This window comes from Silene latifolia, chromosome 6, assembly GCF_048544455.1.
Source record: "Silene latifolia isolate original U9 population chromosome 6, ASM4854445v1, whole genome shotgun sequence".
Lineage (NCBI taxonomy): Eukaryota > Viridiplantae > Streptophyta > Magnoliopsida > Caryophyllales > Caryophyllaceae > Silene > Silene latifolia.
Genome location: NC_133531.1, coordinates 105,444,007 through 105,469,778, shown reverse-complemented (window position 1 = coordinate 105,469,778; position 25,772 = coordinate 105,444,007). Strand labels below are relative to the sequence as shown.

At 37.5% G+C, this 25,772-nt stretch overlaps 1 protein-coding gene across 2 annotated transcripts; it reads right to left on the bottom strand.

Moving 5' to 3' along the window:
* Positions 1 to 3,957: 3,957 nt before the first annotated feature.
* LOC141587064 (LRR receptor-like serine/threonine-protein kinase FEI 1) lies at positions 3,958 to 24,359 on the bottom strand. 2 transcript variants are annotated; one of them, XM_074408483.1, is made up of 14 exons: positions 24,102 to 24,359; positions 22,796 to 22,998; positions 21,289 to 21,421; positions 20,214 to 20,285; positions 20,032 to 20,103; positions 18,691 to 18,762; positions 18,406 to 18,477; positions 18,243 to 18,314; positions 15,462 to 15,556; positions 10,348 to 10,503; positions 9,911 to 10,243; positions 8,235 to 8,480; positions 5,982 to 6,115; positions 3,958 to 4,643 (listed from the first exon to the last, which is right to left on the bottom strand). In XM_074408483.1, exons 2-14 carry the CDS (start codon positions 22,890 to 22,892, stop codon positions 4,425 to 4,427), a joined length of 1,773 nt encoding a protein of 590 aa, XP_074264584.1. In that variant the 5' UTR covers positions 22,893 to 22,998; positions 24,102 to 24,359; the 3' UTR covers positions 3,958 to 4,424. The 2 variants fall into 2 exon arrangements, with proteins under 2 accessions (XP_074264584.1, XP_074264583.1); XM_074408482.1 differs by having other exon boundaries at positions 22,796 to 23,001; positions 24,102 to 24,339.
* Between the last annotated feature and the right edge of the window lie 1,413 nt (positions 24,360 to 25,772).

The window sequence follows — 25,772 nt, the reverse complement described above, 5'->3', positions numbered from 1 at the left end:
ACACATGATCAAATGGATTAGAGTGCATTCGTATCTGAATCTCCTGCAACAAAGCTTTAGCAACACCTACTGATTTATCAACATCAGCAAACCCATTCATATTAAGCAATTTAAGTGGCCACTTTAAGTCTTTAAACTTTTGCACTAGTTTGTACATAAGTGTCCCAGCAACTGACTGACTCCAGGAGGATTGTACAACATTTTAAAACTCAGGGTCCATACTCCAAATGTTATAGTATCTGAATTGAGACTTTATCTTCTCCCTAGTAATTCTTTTATAACAAACACAAGGGTTATGATAAAAAAAAAAACCTCCAGGAAGAAAGTGAGCATAGGCATCAGGATAACGACCCATCCATTCTGAATTAGCTAAGTGTTAGAAGATTGAGATTGTATTATTGTTAGATTGAATAATAATATAAAGTTGGGTTGTGGGTTAATCTTATAACAAAATAGTGTGTTACATTTTGCCTTTATATTATTTGTACCAAAAACCTCCCAATAAGTGGTATCAGAGCTCTGACTCGATGGAGAAAAGTTTTGGTACAACGTTTGAAATGGAGTTGTTCAATGGCAAGAACAATTTATCGTTGTGGCAAAGCATGATAAAAGATGTTCTCATACAACAAGGGTCGTATGCGACTCTTGAAGACAAAAGGTCTGATGATGTTCAAGTTCTCAAATGAGAGGACATGAAATTGTGTGAGGTTAGCATTATTCATTTACTCCTTGCAGCCAAAATCAAGTATAGTGTGTTAAAATTGACAAATATGAAGGAGTTGTTGACCAAGTCCTTGGCTAACAAAGTAGAAAGATCTTTTCGAGCTCAAGAGGGTAAATGACAGCGAATTGGGATACTATCTAAACAAGTTCAATGGCTTGATTACCTAAATGGCGAGTTTGAATGAGGCAATCAAAGAAGAAGACAAGACAATAATGTTGCCGGCTTCACTTCCCAAAAAGTATGACACGGTTATTTAATTGTGGGAAAGACAACATTAGCCTTAAATGAGACCTTTTGGGTTTTGCTCGAGTCATAAAAATTGATGAAGTACGTAGGTGGTGGCTCTTCAAGTGATGAAAGAGCTTTTGTGGGTGAATATCGCGACAAGAAGCAGGGCGGTTGGAAAAAGCACAATCCCATTATCAATTGCTTCTACTGCGGTGAGTTAGGTCATATACAAACTATATGTCCTAAGACAAATAAGATTTGAAAGAGTTGAAAAAGACTCGTGCTAGTGGGGTTGTAGCTATGGCAAAAATTGATAATGGTGAACTCTTAATGGTTCATGGTGAAAAGGAACCTAATGCTAGTTGAGTGTGTTAGACTCGGGAACTTCCTATCACATATATATGTGGAAGAAGAACTTGGTTTTCTTTCTATGAAAAATGTGAAGGAAAGATGGTTAGTTAGCTAAATAGAGATAAGGCAAAGAGTGAAAGGATTAGTGAGGTGAAGGTAAGACTTCAAAATGGCCAAGTTATAAGGTTTGGTGATGGGAGATACATACCAAACATTAGGAGAAATTTAATCTCGTTAGCTAGATTAGATGGATTAGTATGTACCATTCATGTTGAGGATAATGTTATGGAGGTAACTAAAAAGGGTAAGGTGATTCTCAAAGGTAGAAAAGGTGAAATTAACTTATTCACATTTGATGGAAGATGTGGTGAAGATGGATTAGTTCAAGGGGATATACTCTCAAGTGAAAGATAGGTGCTTTCAAGTGAGGATTGGGTCACTCTGTCTGATGATTGACTAGTTGGAAATAACGTTGGGATTAAGGGGAGATTTATTGGGAAAGTAACCCCAACATTGTTGACGAGCTAGTATCATTATTGATGAGCTAGTAACATACAAAGTATTTATGTTTTAAATTATGCTTTAAGCTACTTGTTTTTACACTTCATGTGTTATATGTTATTAGTAGTAATATTAAGAGTTAGGTTAGTAAGACATTAAAACTCTTAATGTGGCTTTGTTGGAGTTAGGACTTAGGACCTTATAATAGGAGGTCATTAGTCATTGTTGGATAGTAAGAGTGTATCCTTAATATCCCCAATTAAATATAGACTGAAATCTTAACTAGTAGCTAAGTGTTGGAGGATTGAAATTGTATTATTGTTAGATTGAACAATAATACAAAGTTGGGTCGTGGGTTAATCCCACAACAAAATATTGTGTGTTGCATTTGCCTTTATATTGTTTGTGGCCAAAACCCCAACATAGCGGATTTGGAGGTAAATGGAGAGGAACGAGTTTAGATATCTGCCCGTTGGGAAGTTACTGCTCTGGAAATTTATACTCGCCATGGAGGTTAAGACAAGTACGAATATTTGTATTGCTAGGTGGGGGGTGCAGGAGAGCCTACATCCACCACCGTTCCGCCCTAACGACATACCTACTCTAAATCCTCCTAACTCAGGTTATCATAAAAGTGAATCTAAACTAAACTATTATTAAAAAAAATTCTATTTACATTTTTACTATGATGAAATCATATTAATTTACTAGTTAACACAAGGGTGTTACGTGGTGCACCATCCACGATCGCACCAACCACGATCCTCGAAAGACTTGTACACATCCGCATAACCTCCTCCCCACCCTCGAAAATATTATCCTCCTCAAAGCCCTATGCTTGAAACTTTTCGAGGGTGGTTATCGTTTTTTGATGGTCGTGAGAAGGGATGTTTTTTCAAGGGTTGTGGGTGGCATTTCAGGTGATAGATGTCAGTAAGTGGTGGGGATAGAGTTCATGGGTGGTATAGTGATGGAGACAAGGTTTATGGGTGGTATAGTGGTAGGGGCGGGTTTAGTGGGTGGTTATGGGTATTTCGGGGATTGCGATAGGTGTTTCATGTGGTGGTGGTGGTGGGGGGGGGGATGATGGTTCTCGTGGTCTGACACCGCCAGTAGGGTCTATAGTAGGGAAAAGATCTAACGACAACGGTGGTGGTCACTACAACATACACGCATTTTGCGATGGATCTATAATTGAAGAAAGATGTAGATTTATCGAGGTGCATTGGCAAGTACCTACTTCAAGAGACATGATCATACAACAGTTGCTTGAATTATATACCTTTTTTTTTAAGTGGATGGTTGCTCGAAGTGGATGCTTTGTGCAATGGAAACAAAGGTGAAACAAAGGTATACAGAGGGATGTAAAGAATTAACAGGTATCAATATCCCAATGGAGAAGTTTCGTAGATTTTAAGCCTCTAAATCTAACCAGTTAAAATATACTCCCTCCCATCCAAGAGTCCAAATCAATGGTTACATACTTACATGGTTACATTGGACTGGGCACACTTTCAAGAAAAGTAGAAAAAGTCTTAGAATCTCACAAGGGACAACTTGACATTTAATTAAAAAATTAAGGGTATATGTTGTAAATAAAGGGAGTATTAAAGAGTGTTTGGTCATATTTAATTCAAAAAGGGAATGGGAAGTTTAGTTTAAATCGTCTAAATAAGAGAAGTGTAACCTTTGATCTAGATTGGAGGGAGTATATCGGAGATAGAGTAACCTTTGGGTGAGAAAAGTGTTATGTACACAACTGATTAAGCCATGTAACAGAATAACAAATTGGGGCCAGCTGTCCCTGCTTAGCTGTCAAGTTTGTTAAGGTTGTCAGGAATTGGCTATGAGACTTTTGGAGGGAAAATCAGTTAGGTGAAGTTGTATATAATAGAGTCTCAGTTCATTGTAATCATCATCTGTCATTTTAGCAAACTCATTTCCTTTCTCCAATTCTCCCTGAAGTCCTCTGTAATTCTACAAGAATTCTTTAATAATGATTACCAATTTGATTTATTTCTCTTTTTGGGAATCCTATTGTAATTCTAGGGTTTTCCTCGATTGATTATCTGACCCACCATATCAAAAAGTCAAAACATTAATCAATTATAAAATTCAAAAACTAACCAAAACCAAAAGTTTCTGACCGTGGCTTTGGCAACTCTAACAACATTAAAAAGAAAATATAACACAAGGTAGGTAATTATTCTGGTGATTTCTACTTTACAAAGATGATCCGCAACATGGTGCTCATTTATGGCGGCACATTTTTACAATCAAGTATATACACTTTAGCCAACATCGAGCAAAGAAGAAAAATGATAAAACGCCAAAACTAGAATCTCGGACAAAATGTCGACTCCCAATTTAGCCAATCCTATTTAAGAATGATGACAATATTCTACTCAGTTTAGTCCATCTTACCAATACGCCATCACTAATAAATACAACCAACCAATTTTGACTTTCCAGCGGAGAGCAAAAGCCAAAATGTAGTTAACTAACACACGTGGAGGGGTAACATACACACGGCTGAAAGATCTTCGCCACTCCATCAATGCCAATCTCCATAGAAAGACTAAACTCGGGAAAGAATAAGTTACCTTGTTCCTCTGGTAGCTCAATCGGAATTTGAATCATAAAATTCACTAGGACATGGTGTCATTACTTCAGACTCAAGAATCTGAACTACTCTGTGCATGGTAGGCCGATCTTCAGGAGCTGAAGAAACGCACTGCATTGCTATAGACAGCAGAGCGTCGAGGCTTTCCTGCTGAATGCCTTCACAGTGTTGATCTACTATATCTTTCTGTCTATTTTCTGTCACTAGAAAATTCAACTGCAACAAAATGTAGTATCTGTCACTCGAAAGTAATTTTATATATCTGAAACTCTAGGGGAAAAAATAGGCACAAGCTTCATGGCATTTGAAGCGTATTGATGCACATGAGTAAGAAGTACAAGATACATTTATATACTCATCGATCACTAGCAGATAATAGGTTGCTAGAAGAAGCAAACACATTAGGACCTAGGAATGCTCAATTTTTATAATGTCCATACATTTGATAATTTCTTGGGGGATATTTTGAAACAGGAGATAATCAAAAAGAGCATTGCCCAGATTCCTTGAGGCATCAATGCATTTGATAATGCTTTGGGTCATGTTACATACTTCGCATTTCTATGGGCTAAATTAACAGTGAAGTTTCTATACGATACTAGGAGTAATTGGGAAATAGATTACAACTGAACAGGATTTCTTATCTCCGTGGCTATACCTTCTACCGATCCTATAAAAGATCACATTTTAATCAAAAAGACTGAGTATTTAACTTTGAATACAATGTCCTCATACTATAGGCAATGTGAGATATCAAATGGCTAAAAGCTGCAACAATGCCGCATTCATTGGCTCACAAATGAGATATCAAACACATATAAAGGCTGCAATAGTGACTCACTATAAAACACGAGCTCGATTCTATAAAATTATTGACAACTGACAAGTCAAATTTGGCCAAAATGAATGTCCAAACACGAAATATATATAACCTGTGGACGTGAATCAACTTTTTTCACCAAAAGGTATCAACTACATATCCAACGAAGAGCTAAGTCTACAATATCAATCCCTCATCCTATCTCTAAATTCCGAATCCAACTACAGCCTCACAAAAAAGTCACATGCCACTTTAACAGCAGCACTTAACTGTGAACTCCTCGTGCACTTAAAAAGGAGATGTGCAGGTATTTGGAATGCTTATTTGTGCAATTGCACAAGTATTCGAAGTATAGAGTAATCCATTAAGTAAGTTTGAACTTCCAGCTTCCAAGCTGCAGATAGCAATTATAACCTACAGCCTACAGGTTAAGAAATGCTTAAATTGGCTCTCTCCACCTCATTATTTTTCTCTCTCATGTAATGACTGCGACCTTAGTACAAGAAGGCAAAGCTTATATTTCCATCATCGCCTTTGGTATCTATATCTTGAAGTCTTGAAAGAAATCATTATGCATGTACACAGAACACAATTGCTAAAAAGTAGAACATTATGTGAAAATTTCACAGTTCAAACTTCATATATCAGCTATAGAAAAAGATGATATAATTCAAAAAAAAAAAAAAAAAAAAAAAAGATTGAAAATTACGGCAGAAAAATGGTAATTATCATACCCAGCCAACAATATTCAGACCCTTCTCAATGAAAGATGCATCTGTTGGACGCTTGCCACTCATGAGCTCTAGAACAAGAACTCCAAAGCTATAAACATCAGTTTTTTCAGTTGCTCTGCCACTTTGCATATACTCTGCAGTCAAAGTAAAAGCAACAACATCAAACACCAAAAGAAGGCGTCCAATGATAGTCAATATAACTCGGGTTAAACAGTAAGCTGAGTGATACACAATCCTACAAAACACAGACAGCGACAGGCCATTCATTATTCAAGATTACATGAGTGACAGAGCACTAGCACATCCACCAATTGTTACAGCTTGAATGGGTTGTGTGGCAGAGGTGGTGTTTGGTCACAGCCTTGGTTCCTAGTCATTGATCATAAAAGTGCCCAAGGAATAATAGATTTTCAGGGGCATATTCCTAAACTAGAGTTCTTTTTAAGAACTATTAGCTTTCTAATGTTTTTAAAATCTACTACTACTATACCCGGTCCATGTTAGAAAACACTATCAAATGTCAATCCGAGCCAAAAAAATCACTTGAAATGACGACTCTGCCCTCATTTAAACACAATCAGAAGAACCCTAAATTACGCAAAATAAAATAACACACTTTCAACACTAATTACTTTCTACATCGTCGCCATCATTATCTAATTTGCCCAGATCATAAATCTAAATCCATCAATTTCGTACAATTCATCAAACCTACCACAAAGAGAATCAACCTTAGGAAAACCCTAATTTCTTTGTATTTCCTCTTTGAACAATGAATGTGTAATTGACTTTGAACAATTATGTAAGAATTGGTTATTTGGCTAATAACTAATGTTTAATTTGGTTAAAAAAATTTGCTTACTTAGATATTGTGCACACATGATTTTCTCAAGAAAACACTTTATTGCTAGGTTCATAATGTTACAATAGAAAATTGCTCAAGTCCCAACAATATTCATCACTTGAGCTTACAAACCTAACAAGAAAATAACAATATCCTCTTACAAACTAACCTTAAACTTTTGATACAATCTTAATAAAAGTGGATACAATGCAAAAAGAATAATGAGAATGATAGATAAAAATTGCTAGGCCTCGAATCAGATTCAAAACAATGGAAGGCAGAGTAGTGATTTTAATGGAGGAGAGATGAATTTTAATGGAGGATAATAAGAAGTTATGAAGTAAGAGGGGGTGTGTTATGTGAATGGGGGAATCGTAAAACAGGAAAAGAACACAAAACTTGAGATGACAATTCAAGATCGATTGAGTTTCGTTGCCTCAGACGACCATTTGGTAGTATTTTTAAATCCGATTCAGGTTCAGTGGTAGTATTATAAAAAAAAATTAGAAAGGTAGTAATTCTTAAAAAAGAGGTTATATTCGACAGGGGTTATCAAAAAAGATATGGGGCTAAAGTGTGTAAAAAGGGAGGATATAGGCGAAAAACCATACCTCCATGACTAACTAAAGCATAAAGACAAAAGATGTAATGTGTTGGTAATTTTTAATGTCTTTAATTTTCAGTATCTTCGATTCTCTGATTTTGTAGGTACATCAAACACAGGTAACAATATTTTGTCAAGGAAGATCAAGGGAGGAAACAGGGAAGATAAATAAAGACAACGAGGAGGGGGGGACGATGGAAAACACCTTAATTAGACAAGAGCGGATTTGTAAGTAACTAACAAACGACTTGTTCCAAATATCCTTACAACCTCAGATTCATCTTCCGTATAGGTTTGCAACTAAATTAAATGTTCCCCACGGATTAATCACGCAAACACAAATGTCGCATTAAAAACAACTTATATATAGCTACATACGACGATACGTGTAACGAGGAGGACAGACGGAAATACTGGTTACAGTCAATCTGGCAAATCCTAAATGGCAATGTCAAAGGTGAGTGAGGAAGGGAATATTTGATAGAATAAATATAAACTGATGCATAAAATATTTAAAATATAACTGTGTAATAAAACTCCCAGTATCTAATCAGTGTTGTCATTTCAGATAGCTCATCACTTCAAATCATACGTCAAATTATATTTGAGGTTTTGATTAAATCATATAAACCCAAAGAAAACAAGGGTATTGTAATGAAGGGAATGAAGTGTGACCAGCTAGGTAGTAGTTATTTCTCATTTGCTCACATGTTGGAGTGAGAACAGTAATTTCAGAACTAAAGATGGCGGATACAAAAAAAAATAGATTTTTAATAAGCTGGATGAGAATTTTTATACAACCAACCTGGAGCAAGATAGCCAAATGTTCCAGCAACAATAGTAGTTATGTGAGACTCCTCATCCTCCAACAATTTGGCAAGTCCAAAATCGGAAACGCGGGCATCTAAATTTGCATCAAGCAATATGTTGCTTGACTTAATATCACGGTGTATAATGCGTGGGGAGCAGTCATGATGCAGGTAGGCCAGGCCTTTTGCTGCTCCTGCTATTATATTCAACCGTGCATCCCAGTCCAGAGAATCGGATCTTTCTGTAAATTAATCATGAACTGATTAATAAGGCTTAATTTTTAAAGGCAACTGTATAATCAAAATAATTCTTCACAAAGCTCTGCAGGAAGGATCATTATTCATTACTAAGACAAGAAAATGATACGTTATGCAACAAGTAACTACTCTACATGATAGCTTCTGGCACTAACTAGAGCAATAACGCCCTGCTTGAAGTCTTTCTAGACGATGAGCTCATGATATGAAAGAGAACTGTAAATCAAAATAATTCTTCACGAACTTCTATAGGAAGGATCATTACTAAGACAAGAAAATGTTATGTTATGCCACAAGTAAATACTCTACATAATAGCTTAGAGCACTCGCTAGAGCAATAGGGCCCTGTTACAAGTGTTTCACGACGATGAGCTCATGATATGAAAGATTAGGAATCTGTACAGCTATATCTCTGGTAAGAAGCATTTCATGCTCTGAGCCTCACGAATCCCACTATAGAGTAAAGGCTTGAACGCCCATTTCAATGTCCTCCCCTCCTCTTCCTACACTATACAACTTCTTTGTCAACTCCTTTAATGTTGAATCTTAACTAACATCAATATAGCTTTCAGTGGTATAATTGAATAAATGTGTAGTCACACACTATGTTGCTCGGACTCTTCAATATTACCTCGCGTACCCGTGCCGTATACTCGACATTCGGGCGTGGGTAGGACACTCGGACACCTCATTTTAGACTAAAAACATGAAATTTTTTTCATAAAATAGACGAATCCAGCACTTGGACACGCACCCGTATCGGATACTTCTAACCGAGTCTAAGCAACGCAGGTCACATGCACTGTGCCTTCCACCTTCGTTAGTACTCTAACCATCCTTAGAACTCAAGGCAGCGTAATATTTAATCTAAGACTAAGGAAAACATCACACTTTAAGATGTCGCTCAATGCTAGCATAATGATAGGCTTTGAGAAAAATACAATCGCCATTTCAAGCTAGACTCTCAGTCCTCTAAGAGTCGGCGTCAATATATCAATCACAGCCAACTAGCAAACCGTACACAAAGCTCGCAACGTACTAGGCACTAAACATGACTCATGAATACGTCTTTGGGAAGTATAAGATGTTTAGGTCTAGACGTCAATCCTTCAGGTAAGATAACACTTCAAGTTAAACACTGAAGCATCTCCTGTGTCTCCATATTGGGTCTCATCAGCGCACAAATAAAAGCATGAGGACTCATACGCAAATCCTGGCTCCAAACAGTGTTATCCATCTCATACACCAAACACAGACAGCTAGACACTAGCAAGCTAGATAAAATGAACAGATCAAAGCAAGATTTAAATAGTCAATAATATGCAAAGGAGATCATCATGAAATCTGTTGCTGTGAAGCAATATAAACACAGCTTATTAGCCGAAGTGCAAGTAGAGATAATAACCAATCTTACCATGAAGTGCTTCATCCAAGCTACCACCAGGTAAGTAATCATAAATTAGTAATTTTGACAAAGGTGAGTTGCAGTATCCACGTAAATTCACAAGATAACGATGTTTGATGCTCCCTAAGATTTCAAGCTCTCGTTCAAAGAATCGGTCAAAACCATCATTCACCTTTACAATCCTCTTCAATGCAAAGACACTTCCATCGTCCATGGCCAGCTTATACACAGTTCCAAATCCACCAAAACCTATTATGTGTTCATCATTTAAGTTTTCTAATTTCTTAATGATGTCTTTTGAAGAATATGGAAGGTCCCCGTGAAACATGACAATTGATGCACCTGTAGCAACGAGAGTGTGTACTTTAACGTGAATAAATTTCAAATTTCACTCATATCTCTAACCAAATGGATAACAGGGAAAAGGTCAGTAAGCCAGAAAGCACCTCCACTGACATCCATTGCAAGACCTTTAGCATCATTTTTACCAAGCTTTTTGTACAAGAAACATCCCCAAAAGCACATTAATGCCACGAGAAGTAACGCCCCAACAGTTGCAGAGGCACTGATAAAAAGTTGGCCAGGATACTTCTTCTTTGAACCTGGGCCACCATCCACACATCATAAGATCACAATTTATGCATCTCTAAAAGAATCAAAGGATTATGCTCTAAAAATCTGATTAGGGATCTTAATCAATTGCAATGGCAAAACGAAGGAACCCTAAAACTAATAATCCTAAATCTAATAATAGTAATCAAAGTAATAATCATAATATTCAAAATAATCCTAAAACACAAAAACAAGTAGATACTAATACAGCTAGTACGAGTAATTCATCAAGCACTCCTAAATCTGCCCGACGGGTAAGCTTAAACTTCCCTCCATTGACGAACTCTGAGCTTGATGTTATTGTGGAGGAAGATGAACACAGTGAGGAGGAGGTTATGGAACCAGCAGAGGAGCCTATTTCAATGCCTGTTACGGTAGCATCGCCACCGGTTCTTCGATTATCGACGGCTGATGTAGCGGAAGAGGTAAATTTCTGGTCATCTGCGGTGTATTGTTTTATCCTTGGGGCGAACCCTCCGGCGAGTGTCATATCGGGCTTTGTCAAACGAGTTTGGCAGTCCTTTGGAGTGGATCGTATTTCGTTCCTTCCGAATGGGATTTTTCTGGTTAGGTTTAAGACCAAGGAGAAACAAAAAGAGGTAATCAACACTGGTCATCTAATGTTTGATAACAAACCTGTTATTGTAAATGAATGGAAACCAGAGACGGAGTTGGTTAAACATGAAGTTAAATCAATTCCCATTTGGATGAAGATGTATGGTTTGGACATTAAATTTTGGGGATCTGGTTGTTTATCTAAGATCAGTGGATTGGTTGGGAAATACTTGCGCTGTGATGATGCAACTACTCACAGAGCCTTTCTAGGGTATGCGAGAGTTCTGGTTGAGGTTCAGATTGGACAGGATTTCCCAACTGAAATAGTGTTTTTGGATGAATTGGGTAAGACACAACGGATTAAAGTAGTTTATGATTGGCTCCCTGTGTCTTGTGATAAGTGTAAGGGCATGGGGCATTCAGCTGATCAGTGCAGGAAGGAGGCAGGTGCTAAGGCTAAGAGGGTTTGGAGGCCAAAGGCTACAAAGGCTGCTGGTCCTACTAAACCTCATACTCCTGGCCCTCCCAAGACCACTGCAGTAGGAACTCCTCCTGTGCAGGTGGTAACCCCTGCACCTACTGTGTCTGTTGCAGTGCCAGTCACTCTGGAGCGCTCTCCTGTGATTGCCACTCAGTCTTTACCTAGGAGGTTCATTAGCAAGATGTTAAGGCAGGATTCGGGGGAACCTAGGATCTTTACCCCTAAGGGACTCTCATTTATGGATACTCTTACTCTTTCAATGCAGAAAGTGAGAAATGGGAGTGGTGGAAATAGAGTAATTCTGGCTGGTTGCTCTGAGAATGGGTAGCATGGGTTTTTGGAATATTAGGGGCATGAATAGCCTAAATAAACAAAAAGAAATAAGGTGGTTTCTCCATCAGAATAATATAGGCTTATTTGGGTTGTTAGAAACTAAAATAAAAGGAAGTCAGTGGGTTAAGGTGAGGAATAATATTTGTGAGCATTGGTCCATTTGCACTAATAATGGATGTCATCCTGGTGGGAGGGTGTGGTTAATTTGGCAACCTTCCATGTATCAGGTGGATATTAAGTTGGTGACTGATCAATGTATCCATGCTAATATATTAGATAAAAGTACTTTGAAGGAATTTGGGATGACTATGGTGTATGGTTTCAATAGGAGTCATGAAAGGGTAACTCTGTGGGAAAGTCTGATAAACTGTGCAGCTACTGTCATGGGGCCATGGATTGTTTGTGGTGATTTTAACAGTGTCATTGGGATGAATGAAAGAATTGGAGGAACTGATGTGTCTTGGAGTGAGATGGCTCCAATGAGGGAGATGATGGACCATTGTCAGCTAACTGAATTGAAAATTGTTGGGTCCTATTACACCTGGACCAATAAGCATGAGATTGGCTCTAAGGTTTATAGTAGGATTGATAGGGTCCTTATAAATGAAGAGTGGATGAATGTCTTCCCTGATTCCTTTGCTAATTTCCTTCCTGAAGGATTGTATGATCACTGCCCCTGTGTCATAAGTAACTATGCTATGGGGATGAGGAAGAAAGCTCCATTTAAGTACTTCAACATGTGGGCTTTGGCTGAGAATTTCAAGGAGGTAGTTAATGCTGGATGGCAATTGATGTTCAAGGGACACCTATGTACCAAGTTGTTAAGAAATTGAAAAATTTGAAGAAGGGCCTGAAACAACTGAATAAGGACAGCTTCAGTGACATTGAAAATCTTACTCAAGTTACTGAACTATCCTTGAAGCATTTTCAAGAGAAATTACGACTTGACCCTTTGAATGAAAGTTACTGTGAGGCTGAACATGCATGTGCTGAGGATCTTACTAATTTGAAGAAAGCTAGAGATCAGTATCTAGCTCAAAAGGCTAAAGAGCACTGGATGAAAGAGGGAGATGAGAATACATCCTCTTCTTTCATTCCAGTATAAAAAAAAGGAGAGTTAAAAACAGGGTTTATCAGCTGAGGGATAAGGATGGAGTGTTATGTACTCGTCCTGAGGAGATTCGGAGAGCTTTTGAGGATTTTTATAAGGGGCTGCTTGGCACTTCCAATGCTGTTAACCATGTTCACTTGGGTGTTGTTAGGAGTGGGCAGTGTCTAAGTGATGCTCATAAAGCTAGATTGGATGCCCCCTTAACTGATGAGGAGGTTAAAGTAGCTATGTTCTCTATCCCTGGAAATAAGTCACCTGGTCCAGATGGATTTGGGAGTCAATTTTTTAAGGATAGCTGGAATGTGGTTGGGGGAGATGTTGTGAAGGCCATTAGAAATGTGTTCAATTCTGGTAAAATCTTGAAGGAAAGCAATAACACTATCCTTACTTTGATTCCAAAAATTGATAACCCTGAGAATGTGATGCAATTTCGCCCTATTGCTTGTTGCAACACGGTGTATAAGTGCCTAGCCAAAGCAATATGCAACAGATTAGCAGGCATCCTCCCTGAGATTATCAGTCAGTCACAGAGTGCCTTTGTACAAGGAAGGGACATAGTTGGTAACATACTGGTATGCCAAGATCTTATTAAATTGTACAAGAGGAAGTCTTGCTCTCCTAGGCTCCTGATGAAAATTGATCTTCAGAAAGCTTACGACTCTGTAGAATGGTCCTTTGTAGAAGAAATGATGGAGGCTCTGGGGTTTCCTCCTAGATTTACTCAGCTGATTATGCAATGTGTCAGCACCACATCATACTCTTTGGCTGTAAATGGAGATACCTTTGGCTTTTTCCAAGGAAAGAGAGGGTTGCGCCAAGGTGACCCCCTTTCTCCCCTGCTTTTCACCATCTGTCTGGAATACTTAAGTAGACTGTTGGACAGAATTCAGAGGGTTAAGGGGTTCAAATTTCACCCTTTATGTGGAAGGATTGGAATCAATCACCTATGCTTTGCTGATGATATGGTGATGTTCTGTAGAGGAGATAAGGACTCAATTTCACTGATGTTGAGGGCCTTTGAAACATTTTCTAAAGCGTCTGGATTGAGGATGAATGAGGGTAAGTCAAATCTGTTTAGCAATGGAGTGCCTGAGAGTTTGATGAAGAGCATTGAGGAGGCCACGGGTATGAAGAGGGGCACTATCCCTTTTAGGTACTTGGGTGTAAATATTCAACCTAAGAGATTGGGGATCCTTGACTGCCAAGTGCTTGTTGATAGGGTGACTGAGAGACTAAGGAGTGTTGGGTGTAAGAAGTTGTCCTATGCAGGAAGAGTTACCTTGATAAAAGCTGTGTTCCATTCCTTGCACACTTATTGGGCGCGTATCTTCATCCTGCCTAAAACTATTCTGAATAAGATTGATGCTATGTGTAGGAAATTTTTGTGGCATGGCAATGAGGCAAAAGAGAGCCCTGCTTTGGTGTCTTGGGCTAGAATCTGCAAACCAGTGAAGCAGGGTGGTCTCGGTTTTAAAAATTTGCATAAGTGGAACATTGCTTCTATTGGAAAATATGTGTGGTGGATTGAAGCAAAGGCTGACCACTTGTGGGTAAGGTGGATACATGCTGTTTATCTGAAGCAACAGAACTGGCAAACTTATAAACCTTCCCCCTCTTCCAGCTGGGCTTGGAGGAAGATATGCTGGGTTAAGGAGGTACTTAGTCAGTTTCTTTTTGATGCTTCTTGGAGGGATACAGGACAACATTACACGAGTAAACTTGGTTATCAATGGATGGAAGAAGAAGGAATGCAGATGGAGTGGCACCCCTGGATGAGTAATAGGATGTTGCAACCTAAGCATGCCTTTTTCATCTGGCTTGCTGCTCAAAACAGGTTATTAACTCAAGACAGACTGTTTACTATGACCATTATTCAGTCCAATTGCTGTTTCTTATGCGGGAATGAAGAGGAATCTCTGGATCATTTATTTTTCAAGTGTGAATTCAGCAAGAGGTGTATGCTCTTACTGGCACAATGGATGCAGATCACAATACCAGAACAGGGGGTGATTCTTTGGTGGATACACTTGAGAGTACGGTCACTGATGGTGAAGCATGTTATGGCTGCTGGGATTGCTACTTTGATAGTTTGATGTATCAGATTTGGTATTACAGGAATTGCAGTAGACTTGATCAGATGGTCCCTAGACCTGGTGTAGTGTTTCAAGTTGTTAGGACACAGCTATGTAATAGAATTCGTTGTAAAAGTGATATCAAGTTGTCTAGTGAAGCTAAGCAATGGGTAGATAGTCTCATTGCTCGGCAGTAAGTTGGTTAAGGAGGAATCCTTATAAGTGTATTTGGTGATTTGGCATTAATATAAACATACCTTTTCCCAAAAAAAAAAGAATCAAAGGAATTGTCACGAAGCCAATAGATTAATTCTGCTGATGTTAAGTCAACTGTCTTGTGTGTATTAATATCCAAATAAGTTAGACTGAATAGCAACACATGCATAGTGAAATTACCGGGACTGGAACTACTAGAATTTGCATTAGCTCCTCCATTAGTATCGCAAACGACATTAATTTGCTGACCGCAGAGGTTTTGGTTTCCAACGAAGCTGCATAAGAAAATAATATTTAGAAACATTACTTGCCTCCTTGATTATGGCTGCATTTATTTGTACGAAATGTAACAGCAAAGTGATCCTCTTCAAGAATACACTGATTAGTATAGTGGAACACTGAAAGGTCCTGTAGACGTTAAAATTCACATCACAGCATTTTTGGGAAAAAAAAATAGAGAATTTGGGAAGTCCAACTAGTACAACCTTCCAGATGGTACCGAACATCTCACGCAAAAAAAGAACAGGGACATAAGATGATGAGGATCTACACGAAAGTGGGACCATACACATATAAGCCTTCATTTACTACGGCACTCCATGACATCATAAGTCCAACTCTCAAGCACAAAATTTTTCTACTTTGCTCAGTCTAAACCCCAGAAGCATAGGCTTCTATTACAAAAAAAAAAAAAAAGCCAAAAATCAACTTCAAACTTCTAACAGCCATTCTTCATTATCAAACCTCGGAAGACTCTAATTTTTGAAACAATACTATTAATTATCAATTACGTAGAACAGCCAGCACACAAAATAAGAATAATAGCAGACAATGAAGAAGTATTAAACACTTAATCCCAAAATGATTTGAAGTAAGCTAATAAAAAACATCGCGTGGAACCATCAATACGAGGTGGCAAATAAACAACCAAAAAAAAAAGAATAAAAGAAGGGAAGACAAGATCATAAAACAAAGCAAGGTTCCCGGAAACTATAAGTGGGAATAGAAGAAAATGACAAAAAAAAGGTGGAAAAGTTGGGTGAAAGCTAAGAAGAGAATTGGACGGGGAATGTGGGAATGGTAACTAAGAGGAAGACATAATACAGGACATTGTAAGAGATTACAAGGAAATGATTTAATGAAAACAATTTTTTGAAAAATCAACAAAAGAAAAGTACAAACTTACAAACTACAAATAAATAAATAAATGTTGAAACCCGTGAATCTTCTTCTTTTATCGATTATTTTTTCCTTTTAAAAAAAAAAAAACAATAAAGTTCAATCTGAACTCTGAAGTATAATTATATTACTTAAGTACTATACTACTATCTACTGTTGCCTAAGCACTTCTCTGAGTATCTCATCACTTTCCCACTATTGAGTCTCCTAACCAGTGTAGCCGTCAGTTACTTTGGCATTATTCCATCATCTTACATTCAATAGATTCAAACTCCAATTTTCTTTGTAATCAGTTTACTCCTATCTTACATCCACCATATTACAAGCATTTCTAAAACAATCATCATATAACATGACATTCTTTCACAATTTCACTACAGGCTATTTCCCAATTTATCTATGGGCCACAGTCATGACTCATGATTGCAGCTGTGAGACTCTCCTACTTCACCCGATTGGCTTTGATTCTACAAGTCACATCGCTATCCAATTCTCTATTTTCTTATACCAATTCCCACATGGTAAAAAAAAAAAATATGGACCTTCCGTTGTATGTCCTAATGTCAATAACAATATTTCCATGGATGGACTTTCTCAGCTAAGGCCCTAAGTACTATTAAGATAACTTTACAATACCTTCTCCAAGTCATATTAAACCATATGCAGATCACTAGTCCAATCCCAATTGTTACCCATTATCTTGCCTCCATCTCAGTCAATATTTTCTCCCCATAATTCCACATAGGTTCTAACCTTCTTTAAATTTGGTTACCAAAAGTTTGCAATTTGACTCGTTACTTTGATTTCCTGATAAATGGCGCAAATTTTGCACTTAACATTTATTCTTATATAGAGGGGTCAGAGCTATCTTCCTCCACTTCAATGGCAACATGGCATTGTTGAAATGTGTTATTGGCCACATCTCTCCCCTGAACAAATGCAAACCTCAAGAGGTATACCATCAGTCCCTTATGATTTTTATAATCCTGTCTTTTAAATGTATAAGGTTTCTTATAACTTTCGCGCTAGAAACCATTCCTACCTTTTTTCTTGTCTCATAGCCCTCTTACAATTCTCTCAGTACTCATCCCTCCTATATTTCGCCAATAATCTATAGTTTTTTCTTCTCTTATAGCCTCTTACAATTCTCTTAGTACTCATCCCTCCTATATTTCGCCAATAATCTACAGCATCCTCACTGGTTCTATATCGCTTTCCTCACTTACTCATTCCACCTATGATGTTTCCTACATAATGACATGCTTCCAACTTCCCCTATTTTTCCTTTGCCACTTCCATTCTGATACGCTCCATTTTAGTCCGAGTTGAATCTACGTACGTATTCAAGCTCTTGGTCAGAATACCCAGCGACTATATAAGCCAAATTTACTTTGTGGAGGATCAACGCACTAAAGAGAAAAAATATCCTTGAACGTTGACGGGCATTTCAGCCAGTGATAGCACTCAAAGCAATGCTCTCAATGAACTAGTCATTAGCCCTATCTCGAGGGTTTTACCATTCACATACTATATCGCACATTTTTGGGAAATTCACTAGCTCTCACATTTTTAGTTTACCTTTACATATGAAAGTTGTTCGAAGCACACTAGCAGAAATTAAACGTGGGACAAAACCAAATCAACAATCGACAAGAAGATAAGAGAAAAGAGATGCACCTACAAATAGAAGAAATCATACCAGCTGTAATGTGGGCTCTTAAAGAAAAGATACAAAGCAGAACAAAGAAAAAAGATAATGCATGAGTAGAACAGGAAACTTACGAGTCCTCAGAAAACCTGCCAAGAATTCCATCTGATGGTATGACCCCAACCAAAAAGTTTGAAGACAAATTCCTTCCAAATTCAAGAGCCAAAGATGTAGAATTTTAGATGAGGCTTTTTAAAACTCCCATACATGACAATTAGAGCCTATTCAGATACTTACAATGAAATGAGCTTGTTTAACTGTTCAAGTGAAGGAGGTATTGATCCTCGGAGGGAGTTCTTTGAAATATCACTATAAGAGGAATAAGAAAAGAGATTTACTTATAAAATACAGAGGAAACTACGGCTGGAACAAATCAGCCTCTGAACTTACACAGGTAAACGTAAAAACCAATCGGTATTAGTTAGAAGCCTCATTGGAAACAATCCGTACTGAGCTAAAGTTTTCATTCCTCAAGAACACACTTCACAACAAATGATTACATAGGAGACTCAACAAACTTACAGATATTGAAGTCCAGTAAGATTTCCAAGCTCATCGGGAATCTGGTCACTCAAATAATTGCCTTGCAAGGATCTGTAAACTTGTAGAGAAAATTATTAGTTCGCTGTGAACGCCCAAAAAACTACACATTGTTACATCAGTATTTATAGTAGCCAAAACCTGAAAATTTCAGGTTCCCATCAACGACAATTAAGACCCAAAATTGACATGAAATTTCTCATACAGAAAACAGAAGACCAAAAAAGACGCATTCACTTTTCCTTCCAACCACCTTTTCAGCTTACATGACCATTCTTACATACTAAACACCACAAGAGAACTAAGAACTTGATGAAGCACTAGTAGGTGATTAATCAAGTGGCAGAAACAGCCAATTAACGAACTACAAAAATTTGGAGGTCGTTAAAAAATATTTTTTTACCGTAAGCCATATAGTCGTACTTGCAAACTTCTGCAGTTCCGTACCTTGGCTACTCTCATACACTAATATGAATAATATGATATAATAACCACCTGTTTTACGGTAGTAGTTTTGCTGTCATTTAGTAAGTCAGTTGCAACCTGATAAGGAGAGCATAGTCCCACTGATGTTGTGCTTTAATTTTAACATTACAGAACCTGGAATCAGAATCCTTACACTCTGTCCATACAGCAATACCAGGAACCCTCGCCCTCCTAACTTCCTATGCACGCTGATAAGGGTAAAGTAGACCATGGACCATTGAGCTAGCACGGCCCCAACGCAACCAAACCACTGCCAAAGCCATGGCTAAGGCACGATAAATTTCCAGACCAGCACAGCCCATCACAGGTCACAATTTTTCAGCAAAAATGACTCAGTCGTCCAACCCATTGACACACCTGTTGGCAAGACCCCGATACGATATTTGCATCTTTCCAAATTTAATAACTCTTCAACTTTTCTCAATATCTCTCCTCGAATCTCAAAGTTTCAATTTTTTGTTCTCTTTGTTTTCAGAATCTTATTTACTCAATTTTCAAACTCTTGGTATCTATTATTTCTGTACACACATAAATATTAATAAATTATCATTATAATAGTTCGATCTTTAAAAGTCAAGCATACTGCAGAAAGAAAATCTCTTAGTATTCTATTGAAAAAAAGAAGATTGTAAAACCTCTTATTTCACATCTCCTATCATCAATAAGAAATAAGCTTGCTGATCAATGGTCAATGTCGCCTATTCTTTTATTTCTAGAAAACTACAAATTTCACCCTTCTACTCCTAACGGGGGTTCAAATTATAGGGTAAAGACAAAACCAACATCACTAAAATACAGATGGAAAAAAAAAACAGAATTGATAACTCCGTGACTTACAGTGCTTGCAGCTGTGTACAGTTGCCCAGTTCTGAGGGAATTTTCCCATAGAAAGTATTGTCATTAAGTGATCTGCAATATAAAATTGCGTATTTATCAAATTCTGACAAATTATAAAGAGGTTTCAAATTTTAACCCAAAGGTAAATAAGGCCAACAGTTAAAGTCAAAAGTAATACGTACAAAATCTCCAACCGGTCAAGTTTTCCAATCTCAGGTGATATTTCTCCAGTCAACTTGTGATGAGAAAGATTCCTGGATGTCGAGAAGAAATAACACCCATCAGTTATAAATCAATAATATAGAATTATAGACAACATTAACTCAAAGTGTGACGCGTAGCAAATTCTCACAATTACAACAAACAATGAAACACGGGAACACGCATACAGGAGATGTCAGTATTGAGATTAGGGAGACGAAACAGTAAGTACGCTAACAAGTATCAATGCAGTATGCATGACGAAAAAGATGCATGATTGCATGAACCTCCTAAGAAATAATGAAAAATGATTTCAGAACTCAGGCTTCTCACTTAGGATAAGGAATTCACAACTTTAGACAAACACAAACAACTACAAGCATCAGAAGCAGTAGAGCAAGAGCTCCTTGATGATCAGATGACTATGTCATCCAAACCACTGAGGAAATTCTTTACCTAAAGCCATACGATAAAGACTATATATACAGAAAATATGAAGAAAGACGTGTGGCTTATCAAACACTAATCAATTGAGTGTCTTATCCCATACCAGAGATCACATATCACATATGTCTTATCTAAGAAAAGATGTCATTTTTAGCAAATTGTCGGAATTACGAAAGTAACAACTCGTTGTTGTCACACATAATATAAATTGTATTAAATCTATTGATAATAAATACTGATACCTAATAAACATTTTTTGTGGGATTTGAAATGCCAATCTGGCCATCTAGGTGTATCTTTTCATGAGGAGACACAAGTAATGTGTAGATCTTGCATATGTAACAATATCTTCACAATGTTCATTTTCAAAATAATTTCTTCCATTTTCATCAAACATCATTCCATGAACCTTATAATAACAAGGCCTATAGCTAATACAACAACATATATTTTTGTTACGGCTCAAATAAGCCACTCAACCACTGTAGTATTCCGCAAAACATTAAAATGGCAAAAAGCATCTGAAAACATTAAAATATATGCACGGCACTACCTAAGCCGTGTAATAAAAAGGAAACACTCCAGCAAGGTCAATAGACTAACACTTACAAATGTATGACTCTCCTGGATTTGGCATCACAGGCCACTCCTTTCCACCTACAAGGATCTTCATCCTCAGGTCTCCATCTAAGAAGAATGCCATCTGAGCTAAGACCCTGTCTAAAATTAACAAGCGCCTGGCCTACATGTACACAAACAAAGGTCTTGAAGTTATACTGCTCAGATAGTAGAATTGAACAAAGTCAAAATAAGATTACTCTGCATTAGAAAAATCAAAGAATGTCTTGACAAACAATTCCTAAACATGAACTATCAGCCTACTCTTAATTATACTACTGAAACACGATTAGAACACTACCCCATTGCCTCTGAGATTAGGGATCGGATGCAAACAACTTTTCTCTTGTGGTTTACAATTTACGCAGAAGTTTTTTAATGACTCGTAACTAAAGTTTTGAAGTACATCCATGAAAGCAGGAATTTCATGATGCCAAATGTGTACACCGCCTAAAAAAGGTTAATCAAAAATGAAGTACCAACTAACAGTTGTTTCTCAAACAACTAGACATAAATGCATCAACCTTCTTAGTTTTTTTTCTAATATGTGCCCACAAAATATTCCATTGGTTGCCTTTTTTTATACTTCCAAAATTAAAATTATATTGGCCTGTAGGATGTAGCCAAGCAAAGCCAGATTTAATTGTGCAGCACTGCACTGCAGCCTTACAAAAAGTTTTTTCTTTTAGAGCAAATATCTGTTCTGGTGCATAGGATGACTATCACTAAGGCACTACATCAAAAGGCCCATGTCACGACATGGATAGTACAGAGTAATTGATTTTGAGGTTCAATGACTTTAAAGTTCTCTACAATGTGTACTATTGAATATAAGCATCTGAGAATTCTATTAAACATTAATGGAAAAGTTGAGAGGTTCTAAACTTTTGAAAAACGCTGAAACAGAGTTGTGATGGCTCTACGTGAAATGATTATATATAGGTACTGGCACGATGTAGCAGTTTTAGCGATAGCACCGAAAGAGTGCAGTAATTGCTTGGCATGATTAGGGATACTTATAAGCAGGGTGGTGAAATAGTCTATAATGCAACACCAATTCCTCCACGCAACAACAATCTATTTGGTGTCATAAGTTATACAGAGGCGATAAGGCATGATAGCAGGTAACACAATGGAGAGAAACTAGGGCCTCACAAAGTAGAGAATCCTTGCTTCTTTCATGGGTTTACTGGGATGATTTTTCATTTTACCTACTACACTTTCCACGCTCCAACCAGTAAACTTATTCATAAAGTAGAGAAACAACTGAAAGTACTATGTAAGCTAATGCATCTCATGTCAGTCACTAACAAACAATTTATCCACTCACTAAAAGAAAGAATTATTATTTTCTTTGCAAATATAATGTTTAACCTATGAAAAGGTTTAATTTAAGTTTCCAATTTCCACATACTGCTTATATCCAAAGTCCAAACAAGCCATATAATTTCTGAAAGACTCCGTAAACAAAAAAATAGGATAAGAATACAATACATACCGTCAGGACTGAGAGCACTACTACCGTTCAACAGAATACATATAATTACAGCAAAAATGTTGCAAAGGTGACCAATTCTCAGCTTAACAATCTCCATGGCAGAGAAAGTAAAGCATGATAAAATGGCAGTATATCATCTGATATACCCTCTTTCAGCTTCCTTTCGATCCACGTGTATCGCCATGAAAATTAATTCCAACCAACTGCTGCATAAGATGCAAAAAAAAGTTAACGGCATCACCGCAACAAATTTGGTTTGAAACTCTTTAAACATGCAAATCAAATTGCGAGCTTAATACTATTGGTGCTTATAATAAGACTCTAGCCTATAGGCTAAAATTATATCTAAGACAGATTTCACACGGAAGCCTAAATATTTATCTATGGTAAGAGAGGAACAATGCACAAGACTTCTTGGTTGTCACAGGAAACTCAAGCTAAAAGCACCAATAGCATTTGCAAATTGCAAGCCACGAAACTCTTGTGATATCATAAAGAAGTGAAAACTAAACTAAGACCGACAAGGTGAAAGGAATACCCTAGGCTATCACCGGATAAGTTAAATCGTACTCCCTCCATCCAATTTATATTGTCCCGTTTTCTTTTTAGTCCATTACAAAATAATCGCCCCGTTTCTTTATTTGGTAAACTAAAATAGTGAACTCCTCAATGTATCCCTAGTTTGGTATTTAAATGTTGGGAAGGAACGAAAACATTGAAAAGGGTGGCAGGAATCTCTACTTTTATAAAAATTGTTAAAAATTTAAATATAAATTTGAAAAACTCATGATAATTAGTCAAAACGGTGAGAATAAAATGGGGGTGGACGGAGTCCCTAAAGTACTATGAATAGTTTGATGATGACAAACACTGCCTAAAAATACTCAATTGAACCCTCCCCTCCTCGAGTATTTAAAGTCGATCAACTCTACCATAAGTACATATTCCTCATATTCTACCAACTTTCGAGCCCATAGAAGAAACTACATGAAATATAAGTAAACGCTGCGAATTCTACCGCCATTTCACCATTTCCACATAAATTTTTCAGCTCTAAAATAATATCTCACTACCTAAATCCTAATTCATAAGCTCTAATACAGTAAATCAGCTAAACACTTGAAACAAACCTCACAAAAACACATATTATCATCCCAATTTCACAATGATTCATTAACTAAGAGCTGAAACTACAAAATTTGAGCTAAACTTAAGCATGCATAAGTGTATAGTGCAAACGCAATTGAAAACACAGATTAGAAGAGCAATTATTAGCCAGAAAAGGCAAAAAAAGAGAGAGAATTACAGCGTAATAGGGCGAAATCTGAGATGCAATTTAGCTGTATCACTAAAATTGCATCTCAGATAAATTAATTGAAGAAACGCAAGATTCCGATGAAATTAATGGATAAAACGAGGAATTGATGATCCCGAGACGACGCTGACGATGATGACGATGACGCCGACGATGATGAGAAAGAAAGAGTTGAGCTTAGAGTTGAGTAGAGAGAGAGTAGATGCTCTTTTTGTTAAGTGAGGAGTGAGGTAGACCAATGGAAGGAGTGAGAGTTAATTGGCACGTGCAAAGCCGACATTCCGCACGTATGCCCCACGTCGGTAACTATTTTCATTCTTCTTAATTTTTTTCTGTATTTTTGAATTCCGTTCAACTTTATCCAAAACATTTAATCTCTTTACAAATTAATTTTTAACTACGAGTCCATTCATTCAACTCAACTTTATTCAGTTCAGTTTAATTCAGTTCATCTCTTATCAGCGAAGCTAACAGGCCCAAACCGCTCTCATCCAAAATTATGATTTAGGTCATGAGAAAGGTGGATCATGTTAATTAAAATTAAAAATTAATAGAGAAATTAGGATGATCTCTTTTGATAAACTTTACCCATTTGATAACAAATGTCATCGTTTGATTAGTTGGACACAAAAAATGAGGAAAAAATAGGAGAGAAAGTTTAGTGGCTACAAAATATAGGTGGTTCGGGTTGAAAACAATCAAGTCGCTCGGCGTTGCCAGTCAACACGCTCCTTTCATTCGAATGTGTGTTGGATGAATGTCTCTCTACCTCTACCTTCGAACGGTCCCTACATACGTAATACACAGGGCCTCGGGGTGTCCCGAGGGGGCCATCTCTGACGCCCAAGTCAGTCGGGTAACCTCAGATATTATCCGAGACCTTTGGCGTGAGGCTCGGTCTCAATTCTCTCTCTTAGTTGCTTAAGGTAGTCTTATTTCTAGAGAGATAAAGTAGTTGTTGTGTGGTTGTTGATGGAATGATTCTTTTTCGTTGTCTTTCCATACAAGGAACTTAGTCCCAAAGTAAGTGTCTTCTCTTGGAAGGAATCCAAGGAAGATATTTTATGTGGGAGGATGTGCACCTTACTTTTTGACTTGGCTAGTGTTTGACCCGCAGATTGTCATGCGGGTAGGGTCGACTAGACGTGCCCCATCAATTTTCCCCAGACAGGATGACGTATGAGCTAGGCGCCTGAGTGTATTTTTGTAATACCCGAATATTTTTTAGGACCCATACAAGAACCTCGAGATGAGTGAGAGGACCATCGGACTTGATGAGAGACTACTCGGGAGTAAAGAGTAGTTGTACGCTAGACTAACTAAGACCCAGATTAGACCTAGTGTAAACACCTCGTTTCTACACCTCCCGCCAAACACCCAGTGATGATTGTGCCGCATGTTTAGCATATGTCGTGATTTTATGACGTTTTGTAAATCCGTTAATAAAAGGTAACACATACACTTGTATCTACCCCTTGGTTGTCATATAGGTGTCATTACGGTCGTTTTGACACATTTGGAGTCCGGGTCAAAAAATCGTTTCCATTTTCTAAAACCGTCAATCCCGAGTCAACAAGCAATGCGCTTGTCTACCTAAGGTTAGGATGTCATAAAATGTTAGGAGTATATCTCATTTTGAATCCCATGTCACTTCTTCAGGCT